This window comes from Caretta caretta, chromosome 10 (assembly GCF_965140235.1).
Source record: "Caretta caretta isolate rCarCar2 chromosome 10, rCarCar1.hap1, whole genome shotgun sequence".
Taxonomy (NCBI): domain Eukaryota; kingdom Metazoa; phylum Chordata; order Testudines; family Cheloniidae; genus Caretta; species Caretta caretta.
In genome coordinates this window covers 83,386,438-83,413,916 of record NC_134215.1, presented here as the reverse complement: position 1 = coordinate 83,413,916, position 27,479 = coordinate 83,386,438, and the positions used below count along the sequence as shown (strand labels likewise).

At 43.8% G+C, this 27,479-nt stretch overlaps 1 protein-coding gene across 2 annotated transcripts in view; it reads right to left on the bottom strand.

The window, feature by feature from the left end:
* Positions 1–3,537: 3,537 nt before the first annotated feature.
* The window catches only part of ADAMTS7 (ADAM metallopeptidase with thrombospondin type 1 motif 7), a 145,045-nt gene continuing 121,103 nt past the window's right edge, over positions 3,538–27,479 (bottom strand). For both annotated transcript variants that reach the window (XM_048867455.2, XM_048867456.2), the window contains one exon: positions 3,538–5,612. In XM_048867455.2, the coding sequence (XP_048723412.2) occupies positions 5,449–5,612 (164 nt within the window). In that variant the 3' untranslated portion in view covers positions 3,538–5,448. The remainder of the gene's footprint in view (positions 5,613–27,479) is intronic.

Sequence of the window (27,479 nt, the reverse complement as noted above, 5' to 3'; positions counted from 1 at the left end):
CTTTTATTGGACAACTTCTTTTTACCCTCATCCCTCATTTCTCCTCTCATGCCTGTAGAATGTAGACATAGTACCTGTGGCGAGAAGGATTATCCCCTGTGATCCCAGCGTGGGGCCAATCCGCCCCCTCACAATACCCCTCGAAGGGGAGGCTGTTGCTGGTTGCTTTAGGCCTACCGCTTGGCTCTCTGCATCGTTAGCGAGGCCCAGCGTCACTGAGTATTGCCATAATGCCATGTCTGTAAGGCTGCAGGGCAGGGTCAGGTTTGTGAGCGGGAAGGCTCTAAGTGAGTGGGAAGTCGTAATTATTCAGTGGTGCTCTGATTCCAGTCTCTCCTCACTCCCACTGGCCGCTGGGAAGAAGTGGTATGTTTCTTCACCTGGCCCCTACTTCTGGCTGTTGGGAAGGGAGTGTTTCTCCTCCTGCCCTCCTCTTCCGCTTCCTGGATGTTTGGAATCACCATGATCCTTCCCCCTCCTTCCAGTCTGTTTTCCCACCCTCTTTTCTTGTGCAGTTTGGCTGTCTGAGTCCCGAGTGTCTGCACTGGGTCGCTGCACGTCTGAGTGAGGCAGGGCTGCGGACCTGCCCCCCCTTAACTCCTGATGGCACCTGAAGAGCTGTGCTAGGGCCTTTGCCGGATTTCCCGTGAGGCACGTGCCTCAGGGCTGCTGGCGTTCTAATGGCGTCTAAAAGTGAAAACTGGGTTAAAAGTTTCATTTTTTAGGGAAAACACGAAGGTCAGCTGTGGGGAGGAGGAGGTGCTGTGCCTAGGGGCAAGTAAGGTGTAAATCTGGCCTTGATTAGGGTGCGGTGCATGGTGCATCTTCTCCACCTTGCCTGGTGGCATCTTACCAGCCCGTTGGTCTCACAGGCATGGTGCCTCCTGCCACCATCACATGGGCAGTGCAGCAGGATTGCTCCTGCCCACCTCAACTCTCCAACCCGAAGAGGTGTAATTTGGACCATAGTATGCACCTGGAAATCTAAAACAATATTGCTTCCAGGTGCACATTCATTCCTCCTCCCTCGTGTCCCCAGGCAACTGTAGCTCCCTTACAGCTAGTAAGCAGCACCCCAGAGGCAGTGCTAGCCCATTAGGGACCCGAAGCAGGACTATTGTGGGGCCCTTCCCCCACCATATATTATAAAAAGTGAATAGGGGGGCCCCCCTGAAGCTGCTCAGAGCCCTAAGCAATTGCTTACTTTGCTTATGCCTAGCACCGGCTCTGCTGCACCCATGTGTTTTCTAACTGCCTTCACTGATGTAACACTAGTCTAATCGTTTAGCAGGCTCTCTCTGGAAAGGCAAACTGAGTCTTGTGTCAGATTACCAAGGGACACCTGATTTCCCCCTACATTGCTTCCATGTGTGACCTGGAGAGCAGGGCTAGTTAGTTTTGCTACATTAACAGCTTTGTGAAATTCTGCCAGGATGTTATCGCACTGGAATGCATGGTGCACAAAGCTCTCACGTGTAACCTGTGTCTTCTGCTGTTGGGGGTACATTTCATCATTGTAGCCCTCAAAGGCTTAAATTCCCCAAGAGCGAAGCATTTGTATAACTTTACATCAACACCTTGGGTGTTTCTGTAGTGCCTGCTAGCTATATCACTCTCCAGTCAGTTCCCCAGGTCTGCCTGGTTTCCATGAATGAAAAATTCATCCATATCCGTATAGCAAACTTGACTGGCAATGCAGAGTGTTAATGACAGCAAAGTGTTTAGCGAGGCTTTTGAGTCTTTCCCACTGTTCTTTGCTTTTACAGGACCGGGTGAAAGAGGCATTAGTTTCACAAGATCTGGATCTGTGGTTGCCTTTGTGCACAGCACAAATGTTTCCAGTATAAAAGAACTACGATCTTTGTAATGCTTGAGCCATAGGAACATCCATTATTCTTTGTAGCCAGGACAACCAGCTAACACTCTCACTAAAGGGGTTCCCAATTGCTCTGTACTCAGGGAAGTAATGGACAATGTTTGGCACATGTAGTTCGTACACTGAGCATCGTTTTGTGGTGAAAAGGTTATTCTTGGCACAGGCTATTCTCAGGCATTAGAATCCTTCTGGATAGCTACAGGATAGTCCCTGAGTGCTTGGGCTAAGTTAAGCACACAGATACCGCTGTCTCTTTTGACAGAGGTGTTGAATGGCTGAGGCTATGTAAGGGAAGGCATATACAGCTGTGCATGCAGCAGAGGCGTCACCTGTATGATACCAAGAGACACCAAATTGCTCTGGAATTCTGCTCTGCTTTGTCATGAATGTGAACTGACCTCCAAACGGCAACAAAGAAGGGCAAATAATTAAGGCATATATACACCATGCCAGTGAGTCTATGATTCAACAGAGAGCTTCAAACTGGCCTCACAAAAACAGAATACCTACAGCAGAATACATCACCCAGAGCTGGAAAACGTTCCTTATTCTGTTGGTTTCATGCTGAATTAGAGGATGTAGCAAAATCCAGTGGTGTTTCTCTACATTGATGTTGAATTGGAAAGTGCTGTAGGAATATTTTTGTAGCATGTATACAGTTGCTTCTGTTATAACTTGGTGTGCAGGTGTTGGTTGGTGTGATACTATGCTTGAATTAAATATACTTGAATGAATACTTCCGTTTAATTGTACAATGTCCATCCTTGTCAATTCAATAGCTCAGTTTTGAAGGCTGCCATGTCTTTTTGATGAAATGTGGCTAGTGCCCCTGGATCTGCTCACATATTAATTAAAATAAAATGATGGTCCAATGCTCATTTAATGGAGGGTCACATGTTGAAAGGCAAGTTTTATAACTCTCATGTTACAGAGAATCACTGCAGCTATGTGAGAATTCGCCATGATAAGTAAAAACAAAATGGCTGGGAAGAAGCCATTATGACTAGTTCCTTCTAGCGGCATGGAATGTGTGCACCATTGAAAGAATTGTCTTTTTTACTCTAGATTTCTCTTCCTCATCAGCAACTTCTATTTTTAAGTTTCACAGCATCTTGACTACCTGAACCAGTTGTATCAGGTATCAAACCTTCCATTCATCATAAAATATATGGAAATACATATATTTTAAAGGAGAATTTCAATAATTCTGTTGGAGTGTGACCATCTAGATTTCCAAGTAAGGTACTTATGTTCGTCGAAGTGTCAAAATTAGCAAATTTGCCAAACTTTAGTCATCTGTGTTTTGGATACCCTGGGCCACTTTGAAATTTGGACTATCATTGAAAATAACCTGTCTGGCACAGGGGTAAAATCTGCAAAAGCACCTGAGTGACTTTGAAGTCAAAAAGAGTCCTAAGCCACCTAGGTCCTTTCACATTTTTACCCCAAATCTGCATATATCTACATGCTTTATATTTGATATCACAACATTAATAATAATTTCCATCAGCAGCCTCCAGGTATTTTCTGAAGCATCCTGATTGTTGGTTTCTGCTACAGATATAAGAGGAAAGTTGTCAGGTATAACCAGCGCTTTCTCTGTGGGATTTTAATGAAAAATTATTTGAACAGAGAGAACAGAGAAATCTGCAAACATTAAATTTCCTTTTGTAACAGTTTAATTTAACACACTTGTGAGCTACAGCCATTTAAAAAAACAACAAACTTAGAAACTATTTCTCAGTAAAATCTTAGAGCCCTGATGAATACAACAAAATGTTGCACAGGACGGCACGATTGCTGGGAAATAAAACAAGACCATACACAATCTCTTTAAATATAAAAAATTTACATCAGCTTGGAAAGAAACAAAATACAGGTGGTAAAGTGATGGGCTGCAGTTTACACACACATTATACACAGGAATTCCCCTTGTCATCTTGGCGATTGTACTGAAAATAACTTCACACAGTACAAATCAGGGTGGCACTAGAAAAGGTTCACTTATTCTGAACGGTACAATTGTATTGCACAAACGTCATTTAACTGACACTGGGCTCACTCCTACTTCAATTAAAATCAATGGCAAAATCCCATTTATTTTAGTGCAAGTAGGATTTTATTCACTGTCTACAATTATTTGGTCTTTTTTGAAGAGTAACATACAAATGAATGTTTTGGACCTTCTTCCAGGGACCAATATAATACGTCCTTCCTAATACACTGAGGGATTAACATACAGTCACTATTGGACCCCGGACAGATAAGAACAATGCCTGCCTTGATAATTATGTACCATTTCCTTGTACAATATTGGACAGTCTAGTTAAAAGAATCAACTAACTTTAACGAAAGTAAAGCTATATAAGCAGAAAGAAGATTTTTAAATTTGTAGAAACAAAGACAAAACCTTAATTAACCACCAAACTTATACAAAGTGTTGTAATCACATGCAGAAATCCAGTTATGCCATTAACAATCCAATTTGTCATTTGTGCCTTCCAGAGGAATAATGTGGAGAAGGTAAAATAGCAGTAGATGCAGTTCTAATACACTGTTCATGACTTAGACTAGGATAGTATTCTGGACTCTTTACAAATATATGCCTGGGACTATGTAATTTTTCCTCCAACATAAATTTGTCTCTTCATTCATGTGTTGATCTCCTCACCCCTTTACCCTCCATCAAAACACGCTCATATGTACCCTCACTTTTACACAGAAAACCAGCAGCAGCATTAAAAGGGCGAGGAATACTCAGACATACTGGAGGATCTGCAAGCCTAATACTCTTGGTGATAATGACTAGTGCGGGTATTTTGCATCCTTGCTCACTTTGATCTGTCTCAGTTTCTTAAATTATGTAGAGCTAACTTCAATTTGTAAACATTCTTCAGTAAATTACAAAAGTAGGTTGCCAGCTTTGAGTCCCTCAAGAAAAAAAGGAAAAAGGCAAAAGCTACACTGTTTGGAATCATAGATGCTCACTTATACATAATAATAATAATAATAATAATTAATAATAATAATAAAAAGTCACTTGGTCAGAGTTTTGTGCTGGCCTGCCAACACCAACCAAACGCTGAAAATGTCAAATGACAGCACCATGTGTCTTTTAGAGAGATCTCCCAAAAATGTTTGCTATTCTGTTTTAAGTTTGTTTCCTAAAATGTTCTCTTGTATATTGTCTAACATTAGGCATGACACCAGATATGGAAAATTGTATCTGTTTTCAGCTACTTGCTAGGAAACAGTACATTTCTCCATGGTAACTAGCAGGACTTTGAGTGCTGTCTAGTGAGAGCTAGGCTCTGTTTCTCAGGCTGATCATTTGAGCACCATGTAGTGTAGTTTTTTTTAAAAAAAATCTTCCCTGTGTTTTTAAAGAGCACCATACAAAATCCCCAGTGGAGGAACTTGTAGCTACATTCTGCATTGCTATTTGAACAGACCACGTGGCAAAACCTAGTTTTAAGGAGTTCCTTTTGTTCACTGCATAATGTATGTTCTCTTGAAGCTTCTATAGCTCTGTTTTTCCCCTCCCCATAAAGGGTCCTTCTACCTAAATGGTTTCACCTCCTGGAGACACGTTCATTCCCACGATCCCGAGCACTGTGACCAGGCTGGCGGCAGGTTCGGCAGCACTGCACGTTGACAGTTGGAAGATGGCATCTTCCCAGAATCCTTAGGGTTTGACAAAAACTGAACGTGAGGCGGTCCTGCTCACAGATAAAGGCTGAAGGAGAAAAAATGAAGAGACAGAAATAATATTACCCTGAATACAAGGTTTGATGCAAAAGTCTGTATTTGGCTGACAGTAAAGTAAATATAGGAACAAAGACCAGCGCAGCCCTGGAAAGCGGAGTCCTCTTTCCCTTAGGGCTGAATGTTCAGATTTGTTCCCATCTAATCTAAGTGCCAATGGAAACTCACCCATCGCAGATAAGGCCTGTGACATCAACTTAGCAAAATCAAGCAATTAGAATAATCGTATTTATTCATTATTTATCAGTCATGGGGCCACAAAGCTTGAGTAGCAAGATTTGCATAGATGGGGGCGGGGCTCTGTGCTGACATTAAAGAGACAGAATCCTCCCCCACAGCGACTTCATGGGATAACGCTGCCTGTCTTTGGGACACTAAAAGGCACTGGGGTGGCTAAGTTTTGTCATATGTCAATTTCACAGCAGGCTCTTTAATCAGACATGTACTGCTGCAATTCCCACTGAAGTCAGTTGGAGTGGATATCATTCAGCTCCTTGCAGAGATTACTGGTAATCAGTTAATGTCTGGAAATGGCTTTGAAGTCTTAAGTGCTATATAAATGCAAATTATTATTATTAGTGGGACTCATGGCAGGTCTGTACCAATGATTTTATCTGCCTGAGTCTGTCCCTTAACTGTTCTATCTTTATTTCCAAATCAGTGAATTATACGATAATGGTCAATCAGATCATAAGTATGTGGCACAGTGCAGCATTGTGGATGCCAGTCATTCACCTTACTATTGGAATTCAGAGGAATGCTTCCAGGTGACTTCTGGGTATGAATGCTCCATCCCCGGAGTCTGTATGGCACATAATTTTCATAGGAGTGTTGAGTTCTTTTACATTCTTACAAGAGCACCATGAACTAACTGGATGGCTTTTAATCAGAATAACATCAGCTTTTTGGCCTTGGTTTAAGATACTATCCATTATGGATTACCGCATCACAGTAGCATTCCTTGACAATATAGTCACAAAACCCTGCTGGTCTAACTATGATCTTCCTCTAATCCTCCCATCTTCAGACCCTAATTTAAAACCATCAGTGTGCCCCAAATCTTGTTTGAGTCACGGGTCAGCTGTTAATAAACGCAAACACTGTCCCCTCTTGAGTTTTTATGCTAACACTCTGCCTGTCTCAGTGGGAACATTAGATTTATGCTGCACAGGAATCAATCAGCTCAGTGAGCAAGGTCACCTGTGAGTTTGTCATACTCACCAGATTAATGCTCCTCTCGTTCAGCTGAAATATTCCAAGCTGTCATGAAATTTTAACTAGCAATGGGCAAAGCTCAAATGGCTCAGTGCCCTGGTTTTCCACTCCTGCTCGTCCCTTTCCCTCATGGCCCTGCCCACGCTGCTGCTCTTCCCGCCTCCGCTCCACCTCTTCCCCCTGATGCCCCCCCTGCTCTCTCCCACCTGCTGGTCACAACTCTCTGCCCCCTCCCCTGAGGCTCCCCCCACCCGCTGAGGAGCGGCAGGAGGAGGGGGCCTCAAGGGAGGGGGCAGAGAAGTGCGAGCGGCAGGGGACTTGGGGGAGGGGGCCAAGAGGGTCTGGGGTGGAACGGGGGTAGAGTGTGGGCAGGGCCTCAAGGGAGGAGGCTGAGCAGGGGGCAGTGTCACAGTTCAGGCACCAGTGGGCTGCCCCACTTTGAGGGAGCTTCCGGTGCTCGCACCCAGCCTCCCCAAATTCGGGAGTCACGTTCCACCCATGCACATGGCTACTTTAAACACCATTAAATCACAGCACCTCTGCCCAGTTCGACTTCCCCCTGTAATCTATAGGAATTACTAAAGTAAATGGACTCCTTCTTAAAAGGACAATTTAGATCCTTCCCAAAGTATAGATCTGATGTGTGGTGGTGGAAATCTGCTAATTCTCTCTGTATTGTCCACTCTTGGGCAACACCCTCTTATAGATTCACGACTTTAAGGTCAGAAGAGACCATCATGATCATCTAGTCTGACCTCCTGCACATCACAGGCCACAGAACTTCACCCACCCACTCCAAGGGAGACCAGAATTGTAGACACCATTCCAGATGAGGTCTCACCAGTGCCTTGTAGACAGGTACTAATACTTCCCTGTCTCTACACCCAGGTCTTTCTCCTCTGTCGATTCCAACTGATACATCCCCCAAAATAGCAAAATTCTTCTGGTTAGTCCCTAAATGCATAACTTTTCATTATTAAATATCATCCCATTTCTATTACTCCAGTTTACGAGGTCCTCCAGATCTTCTTGTATGATATTCCAGTCCTCCTCCGTATTGGCAAAACCTCCCAACTTTGTGTCATCTGCAAATTTTATTAGCACATGCCCATTTTTTGTGCCAAAGTCAGTAATTAATAAAAATGTTAAATGAGATTGGTCCCAAGACTGATCCCTGAGGCACTCCACTAGTAACTGCCCTCCATTGTGCAGAATTAAACACTTGGACAAGTCTCATAGACTCAGAAGAGGTCTGATTACTAAACACAAATCTCCTGTTATTTACACTGTTATCCTAAATTTACTATCACGATTTGGTACTGAGTTGGAGGGATACTGGTCATTGACCATCACTTCATGTTGCCTCAGCTCAAGGGACAAAAGGTTTTGTTTAGGGAAAGGCCAATGCCCTGCTTCCCAGGAGAGAGAATTTTATCCTCAGTTGTTAATGGAAAGAATGTTGTGCAATGTGGAAAGCAGAGACTGTTGTGCCCATTTCAGATTCCACACTTGGCCTCCCAGCCTCTCACTAACAAAGCCAATCTGCTTTTTAAACGAATTTCCTATTTCAGTGGAGATCTTTCCTCTCTCTCGCGCTCTCCCTCAGCTATTCCTGCTTGGCAATAATTCTTTGGGGCTTGAAAAACCTGTTTACAATAGACTAAGCCCCTAAATGCCAGTCATTATCCATTAATTCATTTTGCTGGCTCACTGGTGAAAAGCTGTTTAAACACCCAACCTCTACTATCCTTCCCCTCAGGGCATCTACTTAAAGGGAGCCCCCATTAGCTAGAAGCTGGCTGCTTTGCATGGTTACAATGTCCAGCCCAGTCAGCAGAGTTGCGGAATCCATTCAAACTCCTTGAAAGCTGAGATGTACTAAAATCATTGGCTGCTGGGGGGAGGGGGGGGGTGAGTTTGAAAGCCCAGGCTGCGGTTTTCAGGAACTCCACATCCGTGTGTGTGTGAACTGGCTCAAGATCTTAATGAGAAATCTGCTCCCTATCTGGTTTCTATAAGCAAAGGGCCAGGTTGTGAGTGGCTCTTGCCTAGGTTTACAGGATACCCAGAGCTGTCCACTTCCCCCATTCCAATCACCATGCAAAGGTAGCACTATAGTCCTGGTGGACCTGAGGGGCTGCTTTCAACCTGTCCCCTGAAGTGGCCTGCACCTCACTACAGGACCAGATGTCAGAGTGTGATGGCATTCGGCACCTGCCCAGAGATTCTGTATCCCATAGTCTGGCCCCTGAGCCATAGAATGCCTGAGCTGGCCTTTTTCCGCCTGAGTTTAATGGGTATAAAGCAGATCCTTAGTGTTGCTTTAATGGGTTTGTTCGGTAGGTGATTTAAAATTACGGCAGACACTGTACTACAGAACTGGTACTATAGAAGCCATCACTGGACACTTTCATATGGCTCAGTAGTCAACATGGGTTGTTGGTTTTTTTAGTAGACATCAGGTATTTTCATAGAGAGCTACAGACATTTGAGAAAGTGGAGTAACTTCATTGTGTTTCTTCATTGTTTATAGCTTCCCAGACTTTACGGCCAGATAGGACCATTCTGACCATCTAGTCTGACCCCCAGCCCAGCACAGGCCGGAGAATTCCATCCTGTAAATTATGCATCAAGGCCTAACCTCCACTTGAGCTACAGCAAATCCTTGAGTAAGATAACCAGTCTGGAGTTAAAGGCTTCAAGTCACGGAGTCTTCACCATGTCCCTCAGTAAGTTGGTCCAATGGCTAATTACCCTCACTGTTTAAAAAAAAAATCCCACCTTATTTCCCTTCTGAACTTGTCTAGCTTCAAATCCTAGCCAACAGAGCTTGGCTTCCCGTTCCTAAACATGTCCATGGCACTAGGCATTGAATTCTGAAAGCACTGTTTGCAAAATGGGAACAGGGCCGTCCCTAGCTATTCTGGGGCCCTATGCAGCCACCCCATGGGGTGTGTGTGTGTGGGGGGGAGCCAGGACTCTGTGTGGGGGGGCAGGGCTGGCTTGGGGGGGTAGGGCGGAAACCACCCCCCAGCTCTCACTGGTGGTGCGGCTGGAGCTGGGTCGCTGCACTTCCCACCGCCGGTGAGTGCAGGCCCAGCCCTGCTGCAGAGCTCAGGGCAGTAGGGGCGGGGCTGGGGCGGAGCAGGGGCGGGAAGAGACAGGGCTGAGGCGGAGCAGGGGCGGGGGCTTTGGGGAAGGGGTGGAGTGGGGGCAGGGCTGGGGTGGAGCAGGGGTGGGGGCTTTGGGGAAGGGGTGGTGTGGGGGCAAGGGGGGGCGTGGGGGCAGGGCTGGGGCGGAGCAGGGGCGGGGGCTTTCGGGAAGGGGTGGAGTGGGGGCGGGAAGAGGCGGGGCTGGGGCGGAGGCTTTGGGGAAGGGGTGGACTAGGGGCGGGGTGGGGCGGAGCAGGGGCTGGAGCAGCATGCAGCTGCGCAGGGAACCAGGAAATTTGGGGCAATTTCCTGGTGCCCTATGCAGCTGCTTACTTTGCGTATGGGTAAGGATGGCCCTGCCTCGGAATTAGGGTCTCGTTCTGTCTCCCCTCCTCACAGCACTTATCCCTGTGCGTCAGCAGGCAAGCTTCGGTGTACAGGCCCCATGGGGAGGTGGTTCCCTCAGCATGTTTGCTGCTCTCTGCCAATGTCAGGCCATAAGACATACTTGTGTCTGGAGTGGTTTGCGTCCCACTCCCAGACGCTGCAGGGCATGGGTCTATTGAGAAGTAAGCCGCATATCTCCAAAGCCTCTGAGGAAAAACAAAGACTTTGCAAAAACACTAAAAATTATGGACTGAAGAGAGACACTGGATTGATGGCTAATTACAACACTCTGTGACCCAAATCTGCCCCGCAGAGCTGCTTTGCCCCTCCCTTTTCCTCCCTATGACTGGACGGGGGTTAACAGGGCACTTCCCCTTGAATGACAGGATTCAGAGTAGCAGCCATGTTAGTCTGTATCCGCAAAAAGAAAAGGAGTACTTGTGGCACCTTAGAGACTAACCAATTTATTTGAGCATAAGCTTTCGTGAGCTGCAGCTCACTTCATCGGATGCACCTTGAATGGTCTCTTGAAATAGGTGTTAACTACTTGTGCTAAACTATCTGTTCCACCTTGTATTTAGCAGTGGCCTGAGTCAGGGCTTGTCTTCACGTACCGTGCTGCAGCTGCCTCGGCCTGGCTGCTCTGCTGTAGTGCTTTCGTGAAGATGCTACTAAACTGACAGGAGACTCTCTCCTGTCTGCGTATTTAATCCACCTGCCCGAGAGGTGGTAGCTAAGGCGAGAAGTGATTTTCACACCCCTGAGTAACGCAATGATACCAATATGTTTGTAGTGTAGACCTGGTCTTTGTCTCCCAGACTTAAGGAAGAGCTCTGTGTCAGCTTGGAAGCTCGTCTCTCTCTCACCAACACAACCTCGTCCAATAGAAGCTATTACTTCACCCACCTTGTCCCTCTAAAATTTTTGTCACATTTCAGCCTGGAGCAACCCCCTTGAAAGTAAAGGTGTGTGATGGAAATCTTAACAGATCATTGACCCTCTGGGTTATAAAACTGGGTAAAACTGTTCATTTGAATGCACAAGCTCACAATCACAATCTTATGCCATTATCTCAGTCACTTACGCAAGTGAAACCATTTCACCTCTACAGGGTACAGTAATCATTTACTCTTCAACAAGAGGAATGACCTCAGGTTAACCCAAACCTGCTGAATTTCAGGTTCCTGTGGAATTTCTCAGTTTTGCCTCTAAAATCTCAGTACTTACAGAACTTCCGCTTTGAAAGTGACACTGAACAGAAGAGAGAAGGAGAAGAAGAAGTGTCCTCTGTAGGGATGTTGCAAAGATGACAGTTCTTGAGCTCTCCATAATGTTCATTAAGCACTGAGGTTAAATAGGTGGAAACGAAAAAACAAAAATATCGCAAAGAGGTTGAAACAGCTTGCCTAAAAAATACCCAGTGCTGTAGCCGTCCAGCGCTCTAGCTAGCCAGAATTCCCATAAGATTTGTACTGCAGCCTTGGGCAACGAGCACTAAAGCGTCGAGGGGACATACTGAGATTGACATCCATTGGGCACTGTGTATTTTTTCCAATGTTTCCATTATTTATAGATTCATAGAATTTCAAGGCCAGAAAGAACCATCATGATCATAGTCTGACTTTCTGCATAATACAGGCCAGATAATTTCACCAGCTAATTCCTGTATCAAGCCCTTAACTTCTAACTGTGCTAAACTACAACTTTTAGAAAGCCTTCCAGTCTTGCTTATGAGACTTCAAATGAAGGAGATCCTACCACATCCCTTGATGAGCTGTTCCAATGATTAATTACCCTCGCTGTTAGAATGTTGGATCTTGTTTCTAGTCTTGCTTCCAGCCACTGGATCTAATTATGCCTATGTCTGTTGTTAAAGAGCCATCTGCTATCAGAAATCTTCTCCCCATGTAGGTACTTGTAGGTTACAGTCCAGTCACTTCTAAACTTCTCCTTACTAAGCTAAATAGCTTGAGCTTCTTTAGGCTTCCACTGTGTGATCGCTAATCATTCTTGTAGCTCTTTTTTTAACCCTTTCCAATTTGTCTGATCCTTTTTAAACTGCAGACCCCAGAACTGAATACAATATTTCATTAATGGTCTCCCTAATGCCGTGTTCGAGGTAACACCAGCTTCTTACTCATATTTGATATTCCACTGTTTACACATGTGTTAGCCACAAAGGTGTGATTTTTATCAAACAACAACAAAAAAAGATTTATTCCAGATGATTTACCTGAAGGTGGTGTTTGGCCACGTGTTACACACACTGTCACAATAACTTTCCTGCCTACCTTACTTTTCACTTGGCTTCAATTTTTGTGTGTGAGCCAAGTGGTGACCCCTCTATTGCATTTATTGTCCCTGTACACTGAGTGGATAACTTGCAAGGGGTCTACTCTTGTCCTCAAGAAGATTAGATTAATTATATCATCAGAGATTACAGAGGTGAAAAGATTGTTGCATAGCACACTGACGGTTGGGTAGGAGACTCCATCCCACCTTGGTGGACGATGACCTGGCCTTGGTTATGCACACCTTTGTCACCTCCTGGCTGGACTACAGCAAAGCAATAGATCTGGGCAGGAAATCACCTTCCCTATGGAAACTCCAAATAGTACAAGAACGTGGAAGTGCATCTTCTCAGCAATGGCTACCGTGAGCACATCAAACCTGTTCTCTGCTCTCTGCACCGGCTTCCAATAGAATAGAGAGTTAGTCAAGTTTTTGGTTCTTATCCTCATGGTTCTCAATGGCCTGGCCCCAGGATATTTAAAAGAGCCTAAAGCTCCATGATGAAGATTGTGTTTGTCAGCTCTGCTCCTCAGGCAAAATGGAGCTTTCTACCAGCAGGCTAAACTGGGTCTGTACAGCAGACTGAGCACTGTCAAGGTCTGGCCTCAGGCTGTGGAACAAACAACCACAGGAATTAAGGACCATTACAAACCTGCCCCTAGTTTGTTATCCTTACTTAACAGCCACGGAAAGAAAGATGCTTATTCCTGTGCTGGGAAAAAAAAATCTACTTTTCCAGATCTCTAGAGGGCGTCCTGTGATTTAGCCCTGCTTTCAGTTAAATCTTTGTATTTATTTCTTTAGAATCCTAACTAGCGATCTGGATGCAAATCCCAAATTACAAGTTTATTCCAAACATTAGTCTAGAGCAATTGCTTAAAAAAAAAGGCAGGGGGGAGGGGAAGGGGGGCTGGCTAAAGCCAGGGCTGTGCTGACATGTTAGGAACTGAAAACTTGTTTTGTTTTTTCAAGTTGGCATGAAAGTCACTTTAAATTTCATTTAAATGGCTGCCATTCAGACATAGGCATTTACTTTTATGCTGGAGGGGGGAAAAACTTCCTGGTATAGGTTTTGTAATAACAAGGAAAAGTTCAGCATTGAGCTGAGTTGGCAAAACCAGAGAATTAAGCTTCTGACCTCTGGCCTTTGTGATTTTCTGAGTCCCAGTTCTGACTTTAAAAAGTATTATCCCAGTCTCCTGCCTCTCATAGAGCTGCCCAGACTCTATTTCCATATTAAAATTAATTGTGCAAACCTTATCACAGAAAATTTTATATATGTATGTACTGGTGTGTGTGTATTTGTGTGTACACAAATGAATTATATATACCTATATACACACACCTATATACCTCTCTCTATATATATCCCTCTCTCTCATGTAACATATTTTCTCACCTATGCAATGGTAAAGTTGTGATTGGATTTTTCTAATGCTGAGGCAATCCCATCTCAGAATGTCAGTCTAGAAGCACTGGGACTTCTAGCCAGAAGACATTTTTTGTTTTTAAAAACTAACTTCCTATCTCTTTTCAGTCATGTATCCAGTGTGAGATGCATTGGTATTAACACAACACATCCACCCTTGAAACATGAGAACATGAAAAAATGGGTGTTATCATACACACTGTAAGGAGAGTGATCACTTATGATAACACCCATTTTTTCATGTTCTGTGTGTATATAAATCTCCTCACTGTATTTCCCACTGAATGCATCCGACGAAGTGAGCTGTAGCTCACGAAAGCTCATGCTCCAATAAATTGGTTAGTCTCTAAGGTGCCACAAGTCCTCCTTTTCTTTTTGCGAATACAGACTAACACGGCGGCTACTCTGAAACCATTCTCAGCATGGTCCTTTGACCTACTGAATTGTACAAATTGCACTGGGTGAGCAATTGCTACAAGTAAATAAATCAACAATCCTAACCTACCCTGTTTATTACGGGGCACATTCTTCTGAGTGCAGAACTCCCACAGAAATCTGTTATATTTTCCATAGGAAGATAGCAAGATATGGACCCAGGTTTGTAATATTTCTTATAAAGGCACAACCTAATGCATGACTGCATTGCTCCCTCTGATGGACCACTGAGATTAGAAACCAACTGCTATTTCTTAAATTGTTAAAAGATATTCAAGGTAAATCAGCTAATGTTTTATTTTTTCAAGGAGAATTCAACAGTTTAAATTTGGTTACTCTAAAGAAAATAATTCAAAGATGAATAGATATGATTAAGAAGCAGTAGATGTGGTATATTTTTACTATAGTATGGCTTTGGATACTGTCTTGCATGACCTATTCCTAAACAAACTAGGAAAATACAACCTAGATGGAGCTTCAGTAAGGTGGATGCATAATGGGTTGGAAAACCATTCCCAGAGAGTAATCATCAGTGGTTCACAGTCAAGCTGGAAGGACATATCGAGTGGGGTCCCACAGGGATCAGTTCTGGGTCTGGTTCTGTTCAATATCTTCATCAATGATTTAGATAATGGCATACAGAGTACACTTATAAAGTTTGAGGATGATACCAAGCTGGGAGTGGTTACAAATGCTTTGGAGGATAGGATTAAAATTAAAAATGATCTGGATAAACTGGACAAATGGTCTGAAGTAAATAGGATGAAATTCTCTAAGGACAAATGCAAAGTGCTCCACTTAGGAAGGAACAATCAGTTGCACACATACAAAATGGGAAATGACTGCCTAGGAAGGAGTACTGCAGAAAGGGATCTGTGGGTCATAAGTGTATCACAAGCTAAATATGAGTGAACAGTATAACACTGTTGCAAAAAAAGCAAACATCATTCTGGGATGTATTATCAGGAGTGTTGTAAGCAAGACATGAGAAGCAATATCTTCCACTCTGCTCTGTGCTGATTAGGCCTCAACTGGAGTATTGTGTCCAGTTTTGGGTGCCAAATTTAAGGAAAGACAGAAGTCCAGAGAAGAGCAATAAAAACAATTAAAGGTCTAGAAAACATGACCTATGAGGGAAAATTGGAAAAAATGGGGTTTGCTTAGTCTGGAGAAGAGAAGGCTGACAGGGCACACAACTGTTTGCAAGTACATAAAAGGTTGTTACAAGGAGGAGGGGGGAAAAATGTTCTCCTTAACCTCTGAGGATAGGACAAGAAGCAATGGACTTAAATTGCCTAGGGAGGTTGTGGAATCTCCATCACTAGAGGTTTTTGAGAGCAAGTTGGGCAAACACCTGTCAGGGATGGTCTCGATAATACTTAGTCCTGCCATGAGTGTAGGGGACTGGACTAGATGACCTCTTGAGGTCCCTTCCAGTCCTATGCTTCTAATTACATTGGAATTATAACTAGAGAATATGGGTTGGATTCATTACTGAGAGGACTTGTGGATATTTTTCCTCTGGGTTTCAGCTTGTACAGAATAAAGTCCTGATCCTGCAATTGTCTCTGGGTGGGCAGAGCTCTGTGCTCCCATGGAGCCCTGTTGACTTCAGAGCTGCCACGTTGGGGTCACCTGCAGGATTGGGGCCTGCTGTCATTCCCACTCATAGCTCAGCTCTGCTCAAGCATTCGTGAAATGCTCCAGATGTAACAGCTGTTGTTTTAAAAATAGATTTATTAGAGAGCAAGTAAGCATGTGGCAATATGTTGGCTTAATTGTGATGAAGTCCATGTTGGCTCTTTCTATCTGATAGGCTGTAGATCACACAGATTGGCAGAACTCCATTGAAAATTTGCCCCCCTCTCCAAAATATCATCCCATTATGTCCGTCTTTAATCCAGCCTTTGATAGCCTCTTTAGCTGAATATATAGATATTGTTCATCTTGGCAAATGTATATCTGTGTGTGAAACAGAGAGAGAAAATATGTACTTCTCTTTATAGTTTTCTGACCTTTTAAAATAAGCTCTGTCCTTGGTCACTGTATTAAGAGGGAGAAGATAAAATACTTGGAGCGTGCACAGCTACAAAAAGAAATGTATAAATTAAGTGATATAAGCTTCCTGCCCTGCTACCCCCCATTTTCGGTTTTGGTCCTTGTCCGGTAGTGATTAAGCCCAATGAACGACTACATTCCAACGTCTGACGCTGTGTAAATACAGGGTTATAGTGCAGAGGCCAGGGTGCACGTTGTATGCATGCAACCAGGAAACTAGACTCTCTTGTGGACTGTCATTAAAGAAACTGGTTTAACACCTTTGTTGTTTCAGAGTATACTTTCCATCACAACTGATGTCAGAGTCCCCTGTGTGTGCACTTCTAAAGGGACTATCACCATCGCATTTAGGCAGGATCTCATGCATGGACTGTGGCAGGCTGAGATGATGGAGAATAAATACAATTCATGTTTATGGGCTAGTCACATCAGAGCCCTGGAAGCGATAGGGAGAAAAATAAAGACACAACTTCCATTTCTTTAGATTCTGTTCCTTGATTCTGAGCCTGTTGCTATTCTTCTTGAGGGGGACTCTTTCTAGATGAGGGAATTTGAGGCGGTAGGGACTGAAAAGTGTTTACATCTGTCCCTTATGCCTTGTCTATACAGCACATTAGAGCTCAGGTGTTGGTTGGAACCTCTAGCTGCTAACTGTAATACAAATAATAATATCCGATTTATTTTCACTGGCCTAAATACAACACCGAGCAGAGATGTGTGGGGAAACTTGCATTACTGTTGACTTGTTCAGTCAGCACTAAATTCCCTTTAAAAAAAGCTGATTACCATAGATTACCTTGCAGTGTGTTTAACATTTGTGCAGGAACAGCCACAATGCTATTATACTAATTCCTTTTCTTATTTTGGTGGCTGTCCTCATGCAAGGGTTTGTTGGCCAGACTTATAAACTGGAAAGTCCATTAATCTAAGCCATAAAGAGACCTGTCTTCCCTCATGCTTTTTACAAGCATCTTGGGCTGCATGCTGCATACAGGCAGGGGGGCTGGAAAAATTTGTATAGTGGGGATGCTGAGAGCCATTGAACCAAACTGCAAACCGTGTATATGATGAAAACCACGGGGTGCAGCAACACCCCCAGCACCCTTAGTTCCAGCACCTGTGCATACAGGAATCCAAAACCCGACACATTCATAGGAGCTACAGCCCAGTGAACATATTGGATTCCAATTTTTGGCTTCTTTAAGACGTGCACCATTTCCTGCATGGGAAGCACACACAATGCTTTGCTGGTAAGTGCAAAAAGGGTGGTTTGCAACTAAGTGTGCACTTCTTGCAAGGAACTGTAAAATGTGAATTATTTTGGGAGAAGCAAATCAAAGACTTTCCAAAGACCTGGTAATTTTCTGTGTCTCAGAGAGGTTTAACAGAGAGACAGCAGAATCTCTTGAAGACTTTGTGGATTAAATGTATTTCTGATAATAACCAGGAGAGTTTTACCCATGGAAACATGGGCCAAGATTTTCAATACAGGGTGTCTAAAGTTAGATTCCGGAGGCACCCAAACTAGCGGGCTGATTTGCATAAGAGCTGAACATTCAGCTCAACTCAACGGTGCTCAGCACTTTTGAAAATCGGGCCAGTTATTCGAAATATGGAATTAGGAGCCTAGCTTCAGTGGTTTACTTCTGAAAATCTTGGCCATGATGTTCTATAGCTCAGTATACCGATGTAGAAGATCTGGCTCTTGTTAGTCCATGCTGCATTCTTGCTCCTCGCAATTTACTATGTAACATTTTTATTTTCTTTTGTAATATAGGCGTTTACACAGCTTTATCCTTTCCTTTCTGGAAATGATTATTTTGGAGAAGAAACTATGGCTGTAAAATTGCAGACAGCTCATAGCTGTGAGAGGCTAATCCATCAAATGGTTAAAGAGAAACACATTCTAGAGGTGCCATTGTAAACAGAGATCACTAAATCTGCTTTTAAGCTGGGTTACACATTACAAGAAACAGCCCCTTTAAACCATGGCTTCTTCACTGGCAGCAGCAGTGTAGAAATAACAGAGTGATGGGCGGGGAGGATGTCACACATTCGGACCCCAAGGAGAATAGTGTTTTCATTCTGAATGCAAGTGCTCTGTTCCCATCTAGTGCAAGTGTTGACATCACCAGGTCAGAGGTGACACCAGTCCCATTCTACAGCTCGCCCTGAACTAAAGCACAGTCCAATTACGTAGCCTACATCTAACACTTCCTAAGTGTCTGACTTCGAGAACTGTAGACAAAGGGAAAAAAATGCCTGTGTCTTTTGAGAGGTTAAGAGGGATTATCCATTTTTCAGTCTGTGGATCTCATGACAGAGAAATTCTCCTTTCCCAAGAGCTGAGGCAGAACCAGAACTGAAGGACTTTTCTTAAACTCATGAAAAATGAATGCCCTTTCTTTCATTTCATTCCGTATGAACAATAGGGGGAGAAAGAGCCAACTATGTCTAAATGAGTCACTTAACGCGACCCTGTGACTTCCTATCCAAAATATGAAACCAATTTAAATACATGTACTAAAGAATTCTCAAAACTCTTGCGAGTTGCATTAACTCCAAAATGAGAAAATAATCATATTCTTATTGCAACAAATAAATCTTCATGGGCAGCTATTTTGCATAAGCAACATTTTTTACACTACAAAGGAAAAAGGGATAGTGATATTTCGGCCTACGTTATTAGTGGCATGTACTGATCTCTCTGTTTTGATATCAACAGGAGTTGCACACACCGCCAGGTTGCAGGAAGCAGGATTGCTTTAGAGGAGGGGGAAGTGTTAATTAATGTTGGCTGAGTTCACCACATTCTGAAGCCTTAGATAAAGCATGATTTCTTAAAATGGGGCAGAGGGGGGAGGGGAGAAGTGCTTTAAGGAGCATGCCGATGTCTCCCAATTAAATGAAATTTTCAGTGATGGGGAGATTTGTTGTATGATCACATTATTGGCCAATCTTCTTGTTTTTTTCCCTTTATCTTTTGAAGGCTATTTTAACAGAGAATTACCCACCAGAGTAGCTCTGAACACAGATTTCATAAGTGGCACTTTGGGGGTGAAATACATATTTTTATTCTCTGCTACAGACCTGAGCTTGGGCTCCTTCATCCCCAAAACCCCTCTACTGTTCTCCAAATTTTATAGAATCAAGTTGTGTACAAAAAATCTGGGCAGTGGATTAGCCAGAAGCTGTAGCAACCCCTGTCCCTACAGTTTTAGCTCTTCTCTTCTCTCCTGTATGTCTCCTAAAAATGCCAAAAAACGGAGCTAGGAAAATGGCTTTGTGTTTTGGAATGTTTTCAAACTAGTTAAGTAAGGGTTAATATTTTGTTGCTCAGATTAGGTCTCTCTTCCTCATTGAAAGGCCTCCTTATCAAAGGCTTTCAAGAGAGGCTCCTTTGCAGGGCTATTTAAATAGCCAGCAAAGGAGTTCTATCACTGTAACAACTGAGATTCTTTTTAGGATGAGACTCCAGAACACTAAAGGTCCTTATACATTCAGACTGGTGTAAGGCAAAGCATAAGATAAACAGAGAGATTCTTTCAGCCTTCTAATTGGATGCACTAGGCAGTAATGCCTACTGGGATTTAGTTTTTAAAGTTATCTGCACAGAGATTGTTTGTGGGGAGGGTGGGGCGGGAATCTTCCGGATGAGTTGGTCAAAAAACATGGTCACTTCAATAAAAGTATCACCCTGTGATATGAAAAATCTACTGTTCTAATTAGGGAATGAAATACCTCTTGGCAGTTGCATCTGAATGATCATTATTAAATTTATTATTATTTACCCGGTTGTGCTATTTGATGTTAGAGCTGGCAACTAGTTTAGGACAGGACACTGGTAAATATCAGCTTAAACCTGGTTAAATCAGGAAACTGGGAAAAATAATTGCATCAGTGTCCAGCATGTTCAGCAAGCCCAGAATTAATCTGTTCAAACTTTGGGTACAGCCATTCAAAACTGAGGATTAGGCTCTGTCTATCCACTATATCAAAGTTGGTCTTCAGCTATAGAACGCTGCATGGCCAAATGACCTGGGCTGGTATCTGCAACTCTGCTTGCTTCTGACTGCTTAATGCTGCAAGCCTACCACCCTGCATTACTGGCGTTTTCATCTAATCGACTGATTTTGACTTTTGTTTATATAATATTGAAAATGGAAATATGAGTCATGACATGTATAATGTGGTGTCTATTGATAAAACTGTTTTTAAAATAGAAAAATGTCTTAAACTGGGCCTGCCTAGTGTTTCCTGGGCAGTAAAAATCAAGATTTTACCAGCTAAAGCCCACCCCTGGTAAACACCCTGCCATTCCTGCTTGCTGCACAAATACAGAAGAGGACAAAGTCACAGCCTTGAGGATGTGTTGTGGTTGAAAGGGCGTGTGTGTACTTTAAACAAAAAACGTAGAAGCAGTTGGTGTCCATGAAAGATGCTGGATTGATTGCCATACTGAGTGAAGTCCACCCATCTAAAGCCATTCTCCTATGCCCCTCCATCAATACACCTCACCTCAGCAGAAAACGACCAGTATTACCTATGTCAGAGCATGCTAGTTCAGCTACCATGCTCCTCATGTTGCTGAGTGCAGTGATAAATAATTCTAAAGTGTCCAACAGGTAGCACTCCTACATTAAATCAATGACAAAGTATCATTTGGGAATACCAATTCCTGACTGCATATTATTGGTATTTCACAAGAAATAAAGGAAACTCAATGGCACATTTACTGCTGTTTCCCCATCCATGGAATAGGACACAGACTTATATGCACAAATGATTCTGAAAATTGGAATGTGTTGCAGTGATTTCTAATACACCTTCTTCGAGGCCAACTTTAGCTTTGTAGAAAAGTCCTTCGTTATTTCACTGCCCCATTCAAACACTACATTTATATTCACCTTACTTGCTAACTGGTACCAAGTGCAACAAGGCGCGGCATCGTGTAAACAGCCTTATGGAGAGGAAGGAACTAAAATCAGAAAACAATGCAGCTGCTGTGACCCTACTAGCCCCGTTTTCGGAGTAACAACAAAAGTTCCAGGAGCATATATACTACGTTACACACTTCAGTGCAAGACAGACCCAACCCAACCCCCACCCGCACCCCACAATCCAAACACGCACAAACTCTGGAGAAATTCAGAGTGGGATCCCAACACCCCCAGACTATGGGCAGATCTAGATCTAAAGGCCACCAAACCAGAGTCGTAAATTGCACACCTATTGTGCACTTGCTTTACACAAGGTACAGGGCAGTGGAGAATCAAGCCCTTTAAAACATCTGTAAAATGGGGATAATAATACCTGCTTTCTATTTACACTATAAATTCTTCAGGGTGGGGACTGTCTCAGTGTGTTTGTCCAGTGCCTGCGGCACCTGACAGACTAACCAATTTATTTGAGCAGAAGCTTTCGTGAGCTGCAGCTCACTTCATCGGCTGCATACTGTGGAAAGTGTAGAAGATCTTTTTATATACACACAAAGCATGAAAAAATACCTCCTCCCACCCCACTCTCCTGCTGCTAATAGCTTATCTAAAGTGATCACTCTCCTTACAATGTGTATAATAATCAAGGTGGGCCATTTCCAGCACAAATCCAGGTTTTCTCCCCCCCCCCCCCAAAAAAAACAAAAAACAAAAACACACACACAAACTCACTCTCCTGCTGGTAATAGCTTATCCAAAGCGACCACTCTCCCTACAATGTGTATGATAATCAAGGTGGGCCATTTCCAGCACAAATCCAGGTTTTCTCACCCCCCCACCCCCCTCCAAAAACCACACACACAAACTCACTCTCCTGCTGGTAATAGCTCATCCAAAGCGACCACTCTCCCTACAATGTGTATGATAATCAAGGTGGGCCATTTCCTGCACAAATCCAGGTTTTCTCACCCCCCCACACACAAACTCACTCTCCTGCTGGTAATAGTTCATCCAAAGTGACCACTCTCCCTACATCCGATGAAGTGAGCTGTAGCTCACGAAAGCTCATGCTCAAATAAATTGGTTTGTCTCTAAGGTGCCACAAGTCCTCCTTTTCTTTTTGCAAAGACAGACTAACACGGCTGTTACTCTGAAATCTCCCTACAATGTGCATGATAATCAAGGTGGACCATTTCCAGCACAAATCTCAGGAATAGGCATGGCTGACCATCCCCATCAGCTCTAGGGGAGCTGGTACATAGGTCTTCAACATACCTGAATTAAATTAACTCCAGCAAGTGAAATTTACTATGAAAAGGCAAGTGGCAGTGGTGGGGAGAATCAGGGAAAGGAACACAGAAGTTGATGACAACCTATAGGGAATGAAGTGTTTGGTTTTAATGACACAACAATTGACAAAGTATTTTAATGGTACTTTGTATGTATACATTGCTCATTATCCAACATGTTTATACTTCTGACCAGGGTAATAATGCTGACAGATCCCAGCTGCCTACCTTAACCCTTAGGCAACAGCAGAACTTTCTCTCCTGATGCTATTTGTTAATACATTTTTCACTAGATCCTAATTAGCCTTCTGGCTCCAAAGGAGAAATGGTTTCACTAATAGGTCCCCTGAGCAGAAAATCCACCACAGAGTTACATGTAATATGGAGCTGTACTTTGAACCAGACATTTAAAAAGTGTGTTCTTAGCCACAGTGTGCTGGCTAAAATGGGGAAATCCAAGTCCCAACAAAGTAAGACTGACTTTTCATTATTAATCATAGGAGATGATGGAATTGTTGTTCTGTTAGAAAGGAACTCTGCTTAGTGATTTTGTTTCTTTTCATACTGTGTGAAAGAGTTTTGATCATCTTTGCTGTGTGGCCTGTGTAATGCATTAGCTTCTTTTTAGGGCTGCACCTTAAGTTTAAGGGATCTGTGTAGAAATAATATAACTCCCAAAAAGTGAAAATTTAGCTAAAAACACATTAAGGTGGGTCACCAACCCACAGAAACCCTTAAAGCAAGGAAATGCCTAGGTGAGGGATCCTTCTTTAACGTGTCTCAAAACCCCACACAGCACATGTACGCACTGTCCCTCTACAAATAAATCTCATGTACAGAGACACTCCCGCATTCTCAGGATTGCACTATAATGCAGTCCTTAACTCTGACCACAGCACATCAACGCGTTTGTCAGTCTGGCATCCAGGAACTGGGAAACTAAATGGTATGCTCTTTTCCAATGGGGATACATGAAGGCCAAGTTATGGGGCTCTAGACAGCCAAACACACTTTAGAGCAGCCCTGAGGCTGCCCTAAATTGTGGCATGGGCCAAAATGGCCCCAGGCCAGCTCCAGGATGGGGGTGGGAATAACATAAACATGGTATAAAGCCACCTTTGCACTCACTTCCCCATTGGGTTCTGTGTGAATTGGGCCCCTCCTTTTTTTAAATTGGGTTAATGCTGCGCAGTTCTTGGCTGGGGCACATTTCCATACCGTTCAGGATCGAACACAGGCTCACATCCAAGTTTCACAGTGGTATTAAAAAAAAATTAGGACCCCTGCAGCTCAGGCCCATCATTGAATGACCTATAATAATTTCAGGTAATGTGCTAAAGCGTTCTTGGCGGAGAACAGAATGCAGACGGTACAGTAAATCCTAGCGAAGCGAGCTTGTCCTCTCAATATTTCTGGTCTGCTGATTTAATCAGCAAAGAACTATTTTCTTATTCTCTCTTAAAAAATAAACAAATCTCAAGACCATGTTTCTGCAGCAGCACGGTAACGACTCAGACAGGTCCTAAAGTTATGGTGGATTGCTTTATTTTCCTTTGTGTCACATGAGCACATGTCCATGCGTGCCAAGCGCCACAGCTCAACGTCGTTATTTAAATATGGTGAATTAATTGATGTCAGTGGAGTTACTCTGGATTTACACCACTGTATCCAAGCAGACTACTGACCTCAGCTGCAGCTACCACAGACGGGACCTGGGCCAACTCTCAGGGAATGGGAATCTTTCCGTAGAAGTTAATGGGGATTGGATCAGTTCCTGACTGCAGAAAAAATTAATTTTAGCTCTCAGCTTTCAGAGTAAAGAGAAGGCAATGAACCCAATGGTGTCACCAGTTGGGATAGGCTTAGCTGTGCTATAATACCCCTGGGGTGGGGCTAGGAACAACATCACTGACTTCCCTTTGCTGCCCCACCGGTATGCCTAGTCTCTGACTTGCAACCTGCCCCTAGTCACCATACAGAGTCAGTGCTCGGCGTCTCTGGTGGTCTCAACAGCAGTGCAGTGGTCAGTACCAGTTCTGACAGTGGTTTCAGTGGTATGGACACCAGCCGGTTATGAACTGGACTGACACTCATAGGCGCCAACTTCGTGGGTGCTCCGGGACTGGCGCACCCTCAAGAAAAATAGCTCAGCACCTGCCAGTGGCCACACCAATCAGCTTCTCCCCCTCCCTCCCAGCGCTGCCCACCTGCTGTGATCAGCTGTTCAGCGGCATCCAGGAGGTGCTGGTGGGAAGGGGGCAGGAAGAGGGAGGGAGGCAATGAGGTGGGGGTAGGAAGAGGCAGGGCTGGAGTGGGGAGTTGGGGGAAGGGGTGGAGGGAGAGCAGGGCCTGGGTCAGAGCGGGGATTGAGCACCCTCCCAGGGACTCGTGAAGTTGGGGCCTCTGCTGACACTTCCGCCTTCCTTCATCTAAGGCCTGGTCTAAGCTGCCTTACATCAACCTAACTCTGTAAGTGTCTACACTAAAATGGAGCTCCCTGTGACACTGTCCCCCATATGCTTCATGGTTGGATGATTAAGATATGATTATAGCATAATTATGATGCATTTTGTACAAGATGAGTCATGTGAGGTGTCATTGGAAAGTTAGGATTTGCTGAATACGATTATCCTATTTGTATACATGGATCATGTTTGTATCAAAAGTTTATGAAAATTGACTATGGATCTGTATTTCAAATGGGTTACTCTGAAAAACACCCACGGCCAGCCTTTCAGGTACAGCAGTGAAGAAGCCAGACAGTGCTAATGGCTCATCAACAAAGACAACGGGCTGTGGAATAGCTCAGCCTTCCAGTGGACATTTCGGCCAGCCTGTAAGTAATGGCTGCTATGACTCTTCAAGGGCATGTGACCAGACCATATGACTCTGGACTCCATTTTGGGTACCTGTATTTTTCCACAAATTGGGCTGGGAGCTGTTTTTGGAACAAAGGGTTCCCACCATATGCTAAAGCTATATAATGCAGGGAGTGACCTCATCTATGGTTCTTCACTCCCCCACAACTCAACACCTCAGAGAAGTTCTGAAAGAAAAGGACTTGGAATGGGGGTGGGGATCCCAAGCTACAAAGCAAGTGCAGCTTGTGCCTTGAGAATCTGCAAGCCTGTTTGTATCATCAGCCAGATTGAGAAATTGCTAATTCATATCCAATCTTTCTAGTAGTTTAGGCTTAGTTTGCAGTTTTGTTTATTTACTAGGTAACCTGCTTTGATCTGTTTGCTATCACTTATAATCACTTAAAACCTACCCTTTTGTAGTTAAAATTTGTTTTTTGTTTTAATCTAAACCAGTGTGCCTTTGACTGAAGTGTCTGGGGAAAATCTCAGCTTGGTTTAACACCAGCGTATTGTGCATATTCCTCTCCACATTGAGGGAGCAGTGAACTTTATCAATGAACTTGCACTGTACAGTGCCTGCAGCCCATAATGTCCCTTTTTTCTCCACTTTTAAAACTGAACCCTTCACTCAAATCTGTGACCATTCTGGCAGCACTACTTGTGCCACTAGACTTCGGGTCCGTGACTCTTTACTGGAAACCGCATTTTTCCATGGTTTAGAACCTGGGTGCCTAGATTCAGTTTGGAGAGGCACTGTGCAGACAGCTGTGGACGTGGGTGAGGAGGTTTAAAAAAAGCAAGCCCCCAAAAGACCTAACTGAATGTAAATCCAAGTAATCGGGATCAGTTTCAGATGCTGACACATCCTGACTTCTCAGTGGCAAAACCCACTGAGTGAACCTCTGAGTGACACCATCTGCAATACTGGTCTCAGCCACAAATTCTGCCCTCTCTTCTTTGGGTGTCCCCCCACCTACAGATCTGAATGACACTGCATGAGGGCCATCACTCCCTGAGAAAGCACAGCAAGGCGGTTCGGGTAGCTGAGGGTCAGAAGTGACGAGTAGGACACCTCCGCTCAGCAGTCTGCACTGACCAAGCCTAGGCCCCGGTCCTGCACCCAGTGAAATCAGTGGGACTCTGCACTAGCCCAGAAGTCTGTGCTTGCACACGTTTGCAGGATCAGGGTCACAACAATGTACCATATGCATTTAGTTGATATTGAACTGAAACCTGTGGCCAGAACAGATGCTCACTGGTAGGAGTGAATGAGTTAATTGACAACTTCACTAATACCTCTGCAATATTCTTACTGCTCTGAAAAATCATAATAAAGGGTCATTTTATCCGGGACAGATGAGATATGAACAAAAGGAATCACACACACAATGACTATGCATCTCCTGGCATTCACTGTGACATGAGGACATGCTCCTCTGTTTACCCCTGGACATTTTGCTTGAATATAAAGTAGCTGCTGCCCTTGTGTTTCAATCAGCTTTGCCTTCTAGATAAAAGGGCTCCTGTTACTTGGTACTCCTGCCGTGGGATTTGTTTCTTAGTTTGCTTCCAAGGCTGTAATAAAACTAGATGCACTGCATAGTTCTTTTCCAATTTTCTGCCTAAGTGTTTGGAGAAATTCTTATCTGATGATGGAGTGGTTAATGTGGCTGAGATGACCCTCTGCATTGCTCCTGGGCTCAAAAGGGTAGGGCAGAGACACAGGGCACACAGCAACCAGCTTTACCGAGGCATTTGCTGGCTCTCTTATCTCACTGGCAGC